General features: G+C 41.3%; 2 protein-coding genes across 2 annotated transcripts; one reads left to right on the forward strand and one right to left on the reverse strand.

Moving 5' to 3' along the window:
- Positions 1-4,041: 4,041 nt before the first annotated feature.
- Positions 4,042-10,952, forward strand: LOC145442616 (uncharacterized). Its single transcript, XM_080320579.1, has 2 exons — positions 4,042-4,305; positions 9,730-10,952. Exons 1-2 carry the CDS (start codon positions 4,245-4,247, stop codon positions 10,035-10,037), a joined length of 369 nt encoding a protein of 122 aa, XP_080176705.1. The 5' UTR covers positions 4,042-4,244; the 3' UTR covers positions 10,038-10,952.
- Positions 10,953-12,462: 1,510 nt separating this feature from the next.
- Positions 12,463-14,464, reverse strand: LOC145442615 (uncharacterized). Its single transcript, XM_080320578.1, has 2 exons — positions 14,205-14,464; positions 12,463-12,873 (listed from the first exon to the last, which is right to left on the reverse strand). The coding sequence occupies exons 1-2, from the start codon at positions 14,420-14,422 to the stop codon at positions 12,594-12,596; spliced, it is 498 nt and encodes a 165-aa protein (XP_080176704.1). The 5' UTR covers positions 14,423-14,464; the 3' UTR covers positions 12,463-12,593.
- Between the last annotated feature and the right edge of the window lie 192 nt (positions 14,465-14,656).

Below are 14,656 nucleotides of genomic sequence, written 5' to 3' on the forward strand. Positions count from 1 at the left end.
TGAAGCAAATCATTATCAACTGTGGTTCTCAACCGGGTTTCACATTCCCCGAACCCAGCTCACCCTAGAGGTTCGCTGGAAGTCAAGAAACACACCTGGCTCATGCGCTCATCTCATATGCTAGAATAAGTTACACTGATTTACAGTGAATATTACAATCTTTTTTGTTTTGTGTTGAAATCATGATAGACGTTTATTTTTTTTTCTTTCGACACTGCTCTTAACGCACAGTTCATTTTATGCACCAGCATTTTATTTAGCAATGTATTAGATCAGTGATGAATGATGTTGTAGCTTTTATTACCGTAACCAACAAAAAAATTGGGTTTCATCGAAAACTTGCAGATCATCGTTAGTGTTCGCCAGGTTGGTAACTGGTAAAGAACAACTGCGTGATAATCAATGCTAGACTTGGATTAGAGCAGTGCTCTTCAACCTTTTTCGACGTGGTACACCCTTTTAACGTTCGCTCAAAACTCGTACACCCCTGTTCATTAGGGGTCTTCAAAAATGACTTTTTTCCTCAAATCGTACTGGCTACTTGATAAAATTGTTAGGTTACCTAACTTAAGCCTCCACACCAAATTTGGTTCAATTCCAACCAGTAGCCGCATGGCTACGGGAGAAGAAAGTTTATATTTATTATATAAAAATAAATAACGAAAAATGTGAAATTTTTCTGTTGTCTATAAAAATGATGTTCTTCAAATTTGATTCTATTCCAACCAGTAGAAGCGGAGTTATTGCCGTAAAAAAAAATTGGATTTGAATAAAATAGTATTTGGTCACAGAGTTTATTCGCAGCCTGTTAGGCCGCCCGTCACGCAAATTGGAATTTATTTCGTGTCAGCCCCAAAACAGCATGACATTACAAACGATAATCAACCTAAATTTAACAGTATTGGGGAGAAAGTAAGTAAAGCTACTGCTGCAGAAGCGGTAACTCAGATCAGCGATGATAGCAGGCGCACCAGCCTACTGCGTATCAGGCCTGCCTCACACCACACACAGTCGATAGTAGCACATGGGCTGGAAGAGATGTCAGTAACCTCAGATCGTGTGCCGCTATACACAGTCTATTGTTGCTAATTGGCATCACTAATAACAAAATACTAAATTGCAAATGTATGGCGAAAGATAGGATATAAAATCGGCATTTTAAAACAAAAGGGTTTCGATTTCAACATGGAAGCTGTTTCGACCCTGGCTGGCTACGTCACTTCATTCATGTGCATTGCGGTATTTATTAACGCCGGGTAGGAAGTACCGATTGAAGAAGTCTGAGCTATCAAGGCGGTTTCCTCAAAAATCACTTAAAGACAAATGACTAAAGCTCAGACCTGGGCAAAGTGCGGACCGCGGGCAAAATGCGGCCCGCGAAGCCATCCTGTGCGGCCCGCGAAAGGTTGCTTGGAATTCTTAACATACAACCTGCTTTTTTAATGATGATGCGTGGACTAAAATTTAGGCTGTATCAACTAAACAGGCAATTCGTTTGCTTTGAAGCCTGTTCATTAATATGTCACGACTACGCTTCCTACATTCCTTTCATGCGTACTCCAGATTCAAAATAAAGGCATTGCGGCAAAGTATGAGCAACAATTAAATCCATAAGAAATCACTCTTTCCATAGTTTAGGTCAAACCTTCTTAATTGCGATTGTCACATTACGCATTATACGGTACGAGTTTCAAATCGTAACGTGAGGCGTTTCCAAATCTGTAGTTGGTAAAACCAGTCAATCAGTGCTCGCGACTGCTATATGACTCATCATCATCATCATACCTAATATCTATCACCCATAAAGGATGAAAGTTCATGTCAAAAAGAGGAAATCGAAAGCTGAAATTCATAGAGGGTTTAGCGCACTAATATTTGTATACTGGAGTTAGGGGTAGACCCGTCATTTTAGTTTTTGCCAATCATGTCGGTGGAAGTAAGGGTTTGAATTATGACAAAAACACAAATCTCTCGGTCAAGAGAGGGTGAACTTCAGGAAAACTGCAAACTTCGCTCAACATCAAGGCTATTCGAGCTGCACACTACTCGGAATACAGCGACCAAAGCGACCAAGCTTTGTACTATCCCATATACATTTCAGTGCAGTGGCTCTCGAACTGGGGGCCGCGAAAGCATCTGAAGGGAGGCGCGAAGCCGAAGTTAAATGTATTTTTTTTTTCGCGCCCCGCGCGATTTACTCCAAGCTCATAGTATAGTTATTGCTCTGTGTATTGTCCAAATTTGATATTAGAGAATTCCCTCATCAACAACTATAACCTTCCATGGCATTAAACCATCAGTTGGATTGGGCGTGAACATTTTCACTATCATGAAGCGGGGCGTTCCTAAAATAAGTTCGAGAACAACTGTTTTAGTGTCTTAATAGAAGAACGGCGATAGGGGTTTAAAAAGAGTTAAAAACGTATCATATTTAACATTGTTTCGAATCCTGACGGCAGATAGCTATTTCATTAATTAACCGCCACGGTTTCAACCGTGTTATTATTATATAAAATAATTGCCCACCCCTGCTATAGCTGAACACATGTTTGTTAACTGCATACTTTCCAACACCAAACGGAACCATTGGTCTATTGCCGACGGCTAAATGAATAGGAGAAATACCATATTGCTCATTAACCTGTTCGTCAACCTGTACTGACCCATAAACCTGCCTTTGTGATAGCTAGCCATCGGCTCATTGTAATTCGGATCTGGTACACCCCTGTACACCCCATCCGAGTGGTACACCCTTTGCAAATTCTGGTACACCCTAGGGCAGGGCTGGCCAACCTTTTCAGCCAAAGGGCCACATTCGATTGACGAAATATTGCGCGGGCCACTTACCACGCCAAGCGCGAATTTTTTTTGAAGTTCATAGGTCAATAATATTGTCACTTGAGTATATTGCGGGCCTGCCGTATATCGCTGGGCTAAGTTTGCGAGGACTGGGCTATTCGGCGCATGGACATATCGATATCGAAAGCTGCGACCAACATGCGTCAATCTTTCCGTGCCTAGGTTTCATAGTCAACGATCTTACTGCGAGCGCAAACGCAAGGTCGCATATGTTGAACGACACTTTGTCCCGTATTCGCGAATATAGTTCGACTCAATCTGATACATTAGGCGTTCTTCCATTTTCACAAAAAGGGCAACAATATTAAAAACAAGGAATCAAGTGACAACATGTTGCGCCAAGCTTGTAAAAAATTTTTACTTTTGAAAAATCCATCGCAAATTATTCTGCTTTTTGTAGTGTACGAAGATATACCAATATGTGACTGGCTGATGGATCTGTCAATGCATCGGAACCGATATTTTAGTCATCACATCTCAAGTGTTGCGGCCAAACTCATCTAATTTTTGGTTGGCCTTGCAAGTTCACAATCTGTGCAATCCATTTTTGATATTAGAAATTTCGGAAATTACCTCGCGGGCCACTCAAAACCTTCTCGCGGGCCACATGTGGCCCGCGGGCCACGGGTTGGCCGGCCCTGCCCTAGGGTGTACGACCACCCCGGTTGAAGAGCACTGGATTAGAGTACTAGAATGGTTACGCCCAATACTTTGTGGCGGGTCGTAGCCTACCGTAGGTTGGTTATCCTGCTGTGGGCGCTTTGGACCGTAGAATGAGATGACTCATCGGGAGATGCGTTATAAAGATTTGATGTTGCTGTGGTGTGTTGAATCTTGTTACGTCTACGCTGCCTGTACGGAGTATGAAAATATGGTTGTGCACTGTGCAGGTATCATCGAGATACATATGCCGCGACGGCCTCGTGTATCGAATTAAAAAAAAAACTCGATATTCATTGTACAATGTACAGTACAGTTTACAATCAACACGGAAAGGGTAAGAGTCAGCATGCCTAAACAACGCATCCTATCCTATGTCGCTGGCTTACTTATGAAGGATAATAACGTTCGTATGTCGCTGAAACAATGCTCTTGGGAGGATTTAGCTTCGTTGATCGAAAATATTTTCAGCCTCCCTCATTGTTTTTCGCCAGATCAAGTTGCTCGTTGAACAAAAGGCTAATTCACGCCGACAGAGCCCAGCAGCGTCAAGCGAAGGCGTGACTCATGGTGTGTCCACGAGAGAGACTGGAGCGCCGAATAAAACGGCAGACACAAGATGGTTCGCTCATAACAGAGCCTTGTAGTGGCAGAAGTACTTTCGCGCAGCGGATCTTATGCGGATTTAACAGACCCAAACAACCTGATACGAAATTTGTTCGACTATGTTGGAATTATTTTACGGCATCGGAGGATGGGTGGCGAAGACCAGTATAAAAGCAAGAGGTAAGCGTATACTGATTTCGCTGCGATTTTCTCAAGCAGAAATTTGCGGCATTATGCTTATCGCATACTATATAATTCCGATATTAATAAGTAAATCTGCGCAATCGTCAGATTATATTATTATCCGATGAAGACACACACCGTACTACGCGATACACAAGACCATCTTTTCGTCTTCGGCACATGTAGATAACTGATGATTCAAATTGGATTAGTTGTCTTCTAGTCTTGATATATCCGAGCGTTGTCGCATTAGATTCAATTAGCATACTCTGTTACCATTACAATTAATGCGCGTGCAATTGTACAGAGAAAAAATCTTTAAAACAGGGGTTCTTAACCGGCGGCTGATGTTCGAAATCGAGACCCGTTCTTCTGTAATGTAAATTCTATCTTCAATATTTATTCGTTTGCCATTTAAGCATTTGGTATCACGCTGTTGCGTTTCGACCGAACAATGCGATGACACTCTCCAAGGTGAAGCCTCGCATTTCTGAACTGTTATCTGAAAGGGAGCATCAGACATATATTTGCACTAAATATTCATTGAACAACTTCTGTATTCTATACTCATTATAATGTTTTCGTTTTATGTAAAAGTCATAATTCAATGGTTTTTTTTCTTTCAACACTCCGTTGATGCATAGTTCATTTTTTGCACCGGTAATCAATAGTTTGGGTAACTGAGCGAAAATTGTGGTTTCCGAAGGGTTAAGAACCACTGCTTTAGAATCGCTACGTTGTGATTTCGTAGGCCCACCATTATTCGTGAAGCATAGCGTATGAAAGGACGCGGCGCTCTGTGTGTTTACTTAAAAAGTAACCGTGTTTGAATACCCATACTCGTTTGCGTCAGGGTTGTTTTTGTGTGCAGCCGATGTGTGGCAGTTTTACGAACTCGATTCATCTTCCACTGAGAATGCGACTGCGCGCGTGATATGACACGTGTAAACGCGCGCACACACATGAGTCACGTTTACAAAAGAGTTGTATGCTGCGTCTTGCTATTGCCAGTTCAATGCATTCACAATCTCCTCCATTCTATATAGACCTTTGAGTCAGCCAATGATCAATAACAAAAATCCAGTATCGCGTTAGTTCTGCAACAGGTTTAATCGTGCAGCAAAGAAGACATGCACGTTTGCAAAGCTGCCAATATACCAAGGTTGTACAAACTAATTCAGATGCACAAGTATAGTCTTTGTAAATATGTCTTCATCATATCAATTATTATAGTAACGCAAATGACCAGTTGCTGAAAATCATTTCTTATATCTGAAAGGAAAACTTTTCCAACACCAATTTCGAAGGAACACATTGTATATACCAACAGTATATATCAACAGACTATAGCAGGCCTGCGGCATATACATTCTGTGAAGATATCTGATTAGACATTAATTTCCGCTCTTGCCAAGCGCCCTGAAATTATACGGTGCTTATACCTCGCAGTGACACTTTGCTAAAAAATAAATACGTACAATTGAATATTAATATATTCATATTGAGTTGATTAATGAATGTTGATATACAATGTTCTTTTCAATTCTCTTTCTAGTCGCTGACGATTACCCCTGACGAGTGTCATCAGCTAAATATATTCGGGTTTATTTCAATATGAATAAATTGTTCAATTGTACATTGAAGTTCTGTACCTCCAAGAATCCCTTCGACTAAAAATGTATTGTATTCTCGGCCATCATTTAGGATTTAATCAGTGTACTTGCATGTACAGTACATTGTACACCGACGCCCTTCGAACATAGTAACAGTTGACATGAAAATGCAATATCTCAATGGCTACTGGTGTAGCAGTTGCCTTCGGATTTTAATCGAAGCGCCAAATCGTTTTGTGTTGTGTTTTCCTTACCACATACTACGTAATTTAAACCTTACTGACGGACCATGATGCGTAATGTACGACATTTCAGAATTAGCATTTGTGTAATTCTGTAAATCTGTATTCTGTTGTAAGTCAACCGAGAGAATGGAATCAGAATACCCCGCACTTTCGCCAATAATATCAAGCAAACTATTATCGACCGGAACGTACTTCGATGTGGAGAAGATACCAGATTATATTTAGATGTGATAGGATTATAATACCTAAAATTATGCTAAGTGCTCGTTATCAATTCGCCAACCTCATCATGCATGCGGTTACATTTTTTCTCTGATGAAACTCAAATATCAGTGAAGCTATCTCAGGCATGAGATTCTATCTCCTTCTAAACGTTTGACTGACGTCGGTAATTTTCTTTATGACGAGTTGCATTTCACTTTGCAAGATCAATCATTTGCGCGGTATCGAAACCCAACGTAGACTCATTTTGCCCAGTAATTCGTTGGAATGCGTCTTTGACGATGTGAAACTGGAGGCAACTGAAGGCCATTCAAGCGGTATTTGTGTGGTGTTGGGACTAATGTTTAGTTTACGACGGGTGAGGTTTGAAAATTATGAATTTTACCTAATCTATTTTAACAAAATCGAGACTGCCTTTGCGATAAATTCTGTAAGACCATTTATTGCAATGTTTTTCTGGCGTCATACAGGCTGCATTATCGTCGACGCTTTGTTTACGATCTTAAACGTTCCATACCACAGGCGCGTTTAGCTCGTAACATTATTCTTGGAGCTATGATAGCCTTCGGCTGTTACGAAGCAAATAATTTTACCTGTTATTCAAAAGTGGAAAAGTTTGTTAATGAAACACGGATAGCGAACTTCGTTTATTTGATGTCCCAGCGCAACTTCGTTTCTAGTTTATCAAAATTATTGTTTCTCAATAATGTGACCTAAAACAGTAGTAACTGACTCGGCTTTGTTTCGATTGTAACAGTCAAATAATGCGTTCGTCAATTATGCGCGATTCTGGACGTAGTCATTTCAATATCAGATCCCCACTCCACATACAACATTGATTCCTAATAGATCCCAGAGGTAGAGCCTCTGTACGTAGTGTACGCATAGCCTACCCCATATTTGTTAAATCTGGCTCGTGATATTAATGTAGAAGTTGGCTTGGTCCCGTTGATTTGATCTCGCAGCTAAGTGCATTGAATTAGCCGAGATTTAATCGCGGCGGCGTTAGTTTCTTTGTGTCTCTTTCACATCTCTTCAGATTGTGCTAATATTGTGTCAGCAAGTATGCAATGCTGATGCTGTTCGAATTGAGGCCGCTATTTCCGTTATTGGAGACGCCCATATTACGCCTCCTTGTATCAACAATACATTGGTCTGGCGCTTCCTGAATCAAATTATTGGAGAATTATTTGATTGACCGAGACTCCAATCACATCTCCTGTGTAAAGTGTTGTCAACTGCCAATCTTTATTAATTGCAACATCCTAAATGTTGCCTTGAGAAGTAAGAGGAGGTGAATTCTGTATTGTGGTTTAGTTTATTCAAAATGTTAGTGCGCTTTGTTTGAGTCTCTAATTCTATTCGATGGAACAATGCTCTACATTGCAATGTTGCGTATTCGTATTTCGTATGCAATTTTCGATATAGTGTACTTAGTAACTGTACTGTACGTTCACACACTCAGACAATTCCAGTGGACGATTGGGCGTGCCTCGCCTATGCCTAAACGTTTCTGTTGGTTTGTAAGTTTACTGTGGGCCTATGTCGACATCTTGCGGAGCACATTTTTGTGGTGGGCTAATTCTGCTGCCAGTGCGTTTTGTATATAATTTCATTATTTCAAAACTCCACAAAGTTGCATCAAAATGAAAATATATGAAGGTGTCAAATCCACTTGGATTAGTCTTTAAATCATACACCCACCCATAGAACATGTAAGTAAGAGGCGTGCACAATGCGCATTGCACACTGAATGTAAAGTAACAGTCACATACAGACTTGTACATGTACAAACTACTGGATTTTCAAAGAGCGCAACTAGAACTAGAGCTAGTCAATTTTTAAAACTCGCAACTATAACTAGAACTATCACTAGCCGATTTTCAAAATCAGCAATTTGAACTAGAACTAAAACTAGTAAATTTTTAAAATCAGTAACTAAGACTAGAACTACTCAAAAAAAACGTTAGTTAGTTGACCATCAAATTTTGACTTAGCTCGCCAACGTATTTTCTGCCTGTCATTCTCAGAAAATAGTTGCCCATCTGTGACGTAGGGCAGGGCTGGCCAACCTTTTCAGCCAAAGGGCCACATTCGATTGACGAAATATTGCGCGGGCCACTTACCGCGCGAAGCGCGAAAAATTTTTGAAGTTCATAGGTCAATAATATTGTCACTTGACTATATTGCGGGCCTGCCGTATATCGCTGGGCTAAGTTTGCGAGGACTGGGCTATTCGGCGCATGGACATATCGATATCGAAAGCTGCGACCAACATGCGTCAAGCGCCTAGACTTCATAGTCAACGATCTTACTGCGAGCGCAAACGCAAGGTCGCATATGTTGAAAGACACTTTGTCCCGTAATCGCGAATATAGTTAGACTCAATCTGATACATCAGGCGTTCTTCCATTTTCACAAAAAGGGTAACAATATTAAAAACAAGGAATCGAGTGACAACATGTTTCTCTAAGCTTGCAGAAAATTTTTACTTTTGATAAATCTATCGCAAATTATTCTGCTTTATTGTAGTGTACGAATATATACCAATATGTGACTGGCTGATGGATCTGTCAATGCGTCGGAACTGATATTTTAGTCATCACATCTCAAGTGTAGCGGCCAAACTAATCAAATTTTTGGTTGGCCTTGCAAGTTCACAATCTGTGCAAACCATTTATGATATTAGAAATTTCGGAAATTACCTCGCGGGCCACTCAAAACCTTCTCGCGGGCCACATGTGGCCCGCGGGCCACGGGTTGGCCGGCCCTGACGTAGGGGCTCCCAAGTCATTCAACAGCACACCGGCATCTTGATTCGCCCAAAACCACGACACGTGTTTACTAGTTGTTCGGCAACTAATATTTTTTTCATGTGTGCAACTAAAACTAGAACTAGAACTACTCAATTTTCAAAATCCGCAACTAGAACTAAAACTACAACTACTCAATTTTCAAAATCAGAAACTAAAACTAGAACTACTCAAAAAAACTGTTAGTTACTTGACGACCAACTAACTAAATGTTTAGTTTGTACAAGTCTGGTCACATACCCGTAACATAAAAAGGACAGGTGATCGAAATGAAGTGGCATATGTTCGCAGGCGAAGTCGGTATATTAGTTCTTGGTCCGGTAATCCTGATCGCTATCATTCAGTAGAATCTGTTTCGACTTGGATGTGGGCATGCTGGAAGACTGTTCCGGTGAGATACTGCTCCACAATCGAGCAATGATAGCCACACTTCCGACCAGATGCCGCGTTCAGCTTGACGCCTATGATTCAATGACGCGCCATTGATGTCCAATAATGCAAACCTGATTTGGGAACATTCTTTTCCAGATGCAAGCGCTAAGAAAAGGCAGCGCAGGTTCATACCGACGCAGCAATATGCCAGAGAAATAAAGCAAAAGGTGGAAGAAGCGAATCGCACCTGGTGCGTAGTCAGCGACCAACCGAAACTTGACGACAAAATAACGACTCACGAAAGTCTGGACGACGTATTTCACGATGACGCAACAGTCGTAGAAAGACCCGGTCGTCAGAGAATCAGAACCGTGTCGTTCTCGGATGACGTCACAGTGCATACTTACGCGGACAAGATGGAGTCGACTGCGGAACAGTCTGAAAATTCAACGGTCGTGGGATAATGCAAAATAGACGCAGCGCTAGCTGGTTATAGGCCGTCCTATGCTATACCGCGCAGAAGGATGTTCGGGTCTCAATAGCAGACCATGCCGATCCGTGAAAGCATTGTATGCTTGTTGACAATGCGTTTCAAATGCGAAAAACTGATAGAAGTCCAGCATGGAAAACGCTCTCGGTCTGTTCTTCAAAATTCATCGGCTAGACACGCCTGTATATCAAGGAAGCCTTTTTACATCATCTGCATGCCAACAATTGCTGGCATAACGTAATATATTCAGGCGAATTCCAGTTGAAGCCTGTGCTCAGAAGTTCATGAGTTAGCCATCGTTGGTTCTCAAGTAGAAGTAGCACTAACGTAGTCAGCTTATTCTCAAGTGCAAGTAGAAGTATTGCATTCCGAGTACGTAAAAAGTAAGTAGTGTAGGCCTAGTTTTTCCTTCAAAATGAGAACTATTTGGTAAAAGAGCCACTTGAATGAGCTTGAGAAATAGTAAAAACACACTTGAGCACATCGACGTCAATCAATCGCGACAGATCGAATGGCCTCAATTGCGTTGCCGGTGTACGGCAAGCCGAAATGTCATCGTTTGAAATCTTCCTCCGTGTATATTTTCATTAAGTGAGTTCAGTTCAGTTTATTAATAATTTCCCCATATTAAAACACCACAAGATTGCGATAAAATGAAGTGGAGTTTCGCCATTTGCCTTGAAATCCCGCAATGTCATGCTTCCGCTTCTCACGTGTCAATGTCTATGTCAATCATTAGTGTGCCTCCACCCCGCGGACTTTCTACATATATTGCATACTTTTCAGGTTGTTTCTGATCTTTTTGTGATTATTCTTTTCCACCGCTGTGAAATTACCGTACTATTCTTTCTGTTAAGTTTGTCGTTAAAATACAAGTATTTTTTCATTACGACTTCTGATTATATACATTTTAGTGAAAAGGAGTGTACCGAAGCTTGATTCGATCGAAGACTATGTTAAATAGACTATGTCTGTATCGCGTTTACTGATGAGAGGATATCATTTTGTTCGCGTTCGCATGGGAAAGAGGCATTGATTCATATGGTGTGATTCTGGTGCCTGTGCGCAGTGGATAGCGCTTTTTGTTCATAAAAAAAGGCCTCCCTTGGTCTCTTCGCTGGAAGTACAAGGATGGTGAATTCTCGTGGTATGTTGTGATTGCTATGGTTATGACTTAATGTACTAGACATTTTCAACTACCACGTTACCATTGTTATCAATATTCATGACGCCACAATTTCTCTACTCTGATTTCTGTTTTTCTTCGTGAACAGTAGAATGTTTTAGCTCGCAGCAACTATGTTCACAAACTTAATTTTAAAACACTGTTCATGTTGATTATTGCAACGAAAATGGTCGACAAATTATCACAATAAGTTGGCATTCGTGGTGTCCAACATGCGTTGCGGATAAAAAAAAATTGTAGGGGTCGTCGCAACGACTTGTTGCAAGGACTGCTACGAATCTGCATGCTGCAGGCATAACTAGATATCCCTGATAAATCTATATTTAAGTCGATGCTACAGTTAACGTCGTAACACGCTAGTTGTACTAACATTCTGAGAAGCGACAGCCTTGAACCGTCTCGAATCCTGAGCACGCACGCAGATTAAAACACGTTTCCATATTCCGGAGATCTATCTAGGACTCGGGGGTCATGAACATGCGGGTGCATGTGGCCCGCGACGCCATATTTTGCGGCCTGATTTGAGATTTTGGAAGAACGCTTGGTAAAGCATTTTGAAACTTGCTGAAATCGATTACTGTTTAAGAATATTGTTGTTGTTGTTCAAAATATGCTATTCTCCTGTGCCAAACATCACTATTCCTCATTAGCTGATACGGCTTCGGCGATGGTGTAGCCTATACGTAATAGCATTCCATGGACAAAGAATTAGCTAATATGAATCGGCAATCGGACATATTGCGTTGATATGCAATGACCTTGACATGCAATGTCCCAGACACTGCCAAGACCGAGAGGCTTAAAAACCGACTTGGGGCTTTCACACAATATTGAGCTTTGCAAGGAGATCGTTTACCTGCAAGTACCGTGTCTAGCTAGCCCCAAATAGATTCTTAAGTCGCTGAAAAGTGTTGTCAGTTATCGCGCGCAGCTCATATTTCGAAATGTAATGAAAGTGGTGATCATAATATATTTTGTTATGTTTATAATTTTTTATTAAAATATTATATCTTTTGTGGTAATTAGTGAAAAGTTTTATGAACGTGGTTGTTAAACTGTGTGCCCTATTTTATCTCGATATTTAATTCATACGGCCCGCGGCCTCTATCAAATTTGAAAAGTGGCCCGCGATCCGTTTTGAGTTGGCGACCCCTCTAGGTTTATCTTCGCCTGCGTCGCTGTTCGTCCAATTCACGCTGCTCCACAGATATAATTCATTTTTCATAACATTTTTTTCATTTTCACAATGAGTCAAAAGTAAGCCTACTGTTATAACTACATTTGGTATTGCAATCATCTAAAACTATTATGCTCAGCGGATCTAACCTAAACAGAAAACCGTATCTACAGGACGGGCTGTTTCTCTGCTGCAGGAGGTTGCATAACCGGCTTGAAATCGCTTTCCGTAAAGTCGATCGCTTCTGTGGATGGAGGCAAATATGATTGAAAAGCTATATCAATGTCTCCATTGCTGTTTTTATCATCGAAGTTGTCCTCCGCAACGCAGGGTGGCTCCCACAGAGGATTCTCCTCTCCCTTCTTTTCTCCTTGACCATCAAAACCCTCTTCCATGTACACCCACTCCGTCTCGCCGTAGCTGTTCGATATTTCGATGGCATAATATCTGAATGCGGAGAGAAACAGAATCATTACTAACAAAAAGAGCTCTCATAAACAATCATATATATACAAATAACGAAGTAGGCATACTAGTTTTTGGAGTATAGTGGCTTTGCAGACATGCACTGCTTATTTGGACCCATGGATATCACATGCCCCAAACATAGCAAAATCTGTCACTGCGTGGGAAGAGAGAGAGAGATATGATATTCTTTTTCGCCTGCACCATCGGGATGCTTTGACGACGGAGTTGCGCTACGGCCGTGAGGTCATCTAGTCTGCACCCCCGTTTTTTTTCTCCTCCATGCTATCCGTGATTGCTGAGCGCCTAGCAGGATAACTGCGGATACCAATTTTCGAGTCTTTGGTATGACCCGGCCGGGGATCGAACCCACGACCTACCTACCTACCGATCGAGAAGCCGGACGCATAACCATTACACTATCTCGCTCGGAAGATATAGCTCGTCATATCGTACGAGCCCGCTTCCTGGCCAAGCGCTCCTAATAATTATGGAATCGACTCAATTTGTTAATTAGCCTACAACCGGAATAGGTTGATATTTCAAACAGAATCGTTTCATCTACGACCCTCTTATTGATTGTTTGATATTCACGGTGTTTCGACTACATTGGTCATTTTACACCAGGCCGATACTCTTTATTTTTGATTACGTATAGTCGTATACTTACCGACTTGCAGCACGGCCCACTTCTGGGCTTTTGATAAGACACCGCTTACGAGGATCGCGTGACAAGGAGGAGGCTAGATAAACCTCCAACACTTAGGTAGGAATTCTGGAGACGTCCTCGGTCGGACTCGAACCCGCAACCCATTGTTGTTGCAGCTTTGGATCATACCACATACGCTATCTCACCACGCACTCCACCATCCTCTTAGAATAAACTGCAACCCGTCTTCTGCAATCCGGCCAAGGACACGTGAGGAGTGGAATTTTGAAGAATAGACTTCATAATTTAGGCATTTCGACTCCTTTCTTTCTATTATGATGCCAGACATTGGTAGCTTTCACACCCCACCAAGGTCTTACGTTTATAAACATCGTCTGCTATCAGCGCAACAAAGTATTATAATGTCGCTATCCATCAATCTATATTCAAACAACGACTGCGTGTCCGGGATAATAATATCGATGTATTTTGTATATGGTCATTGCGAGTTCCTTTTTTACTCCATTCTGATATTCGGCATGATAGCCAAATCTTTTTGTTTAATAAGAACAACAACAACAACAATACGCAGCACTTATACCAACCGACATAGTTAATGATATATAAGAATCTACAGTGCCTCAATGGAACAGGTGACACTAACCTTGGAATCTGCACCAGAGTTCTCCCGTATATAATAAGTCCAATGGTAAAAATTACAATAAGTCCCAACGCGATATAGGCAGGTTCGGTTAACTTTTTCCTGATACTCCCCCCGGTTTTTGTACTAGTAGTAGCAGTAGCCGCAGTGCCTTGGTTTTTAAGCTCGGTGTACATCGCTAATCGTATTGCTGATGGATATTTCGTTATCTCTCGGTGCATACAATACGGTCAATATCAAAATGTATACAAAATATGATGGCGTATCGCTTTGACATTGTCTTATTGATTTTTCGAAGTGAAAGCGCTCTTGACAGGAGTGTCCTTATAGTACTTGGGAATACGGGTGGTTTCGAGGCTTTAGCCTGTAGTCGGACAAATGAGTATGATGTATCTTATTGCGTGTAGCAGAAATATCGCTTCGCAAGCGGTTGGAACTGGTCTATAACATTCAAT

The sequence above is a fragment of the Botryllus schlosseri genome, chromosome 7, assembly GCF_051294905.1.
Source record: "Botryllus schlosseri isolate E-star chromosome 7, Bs_hap1, whole genome shotgun sequence".
NCBI classification, from domain to species: Eukaryota; Metazoa; Chordata; class Ascidiacea; order Stolidobranchia; family Styelidae; genus Botryllus; species Botryllus schlosseri.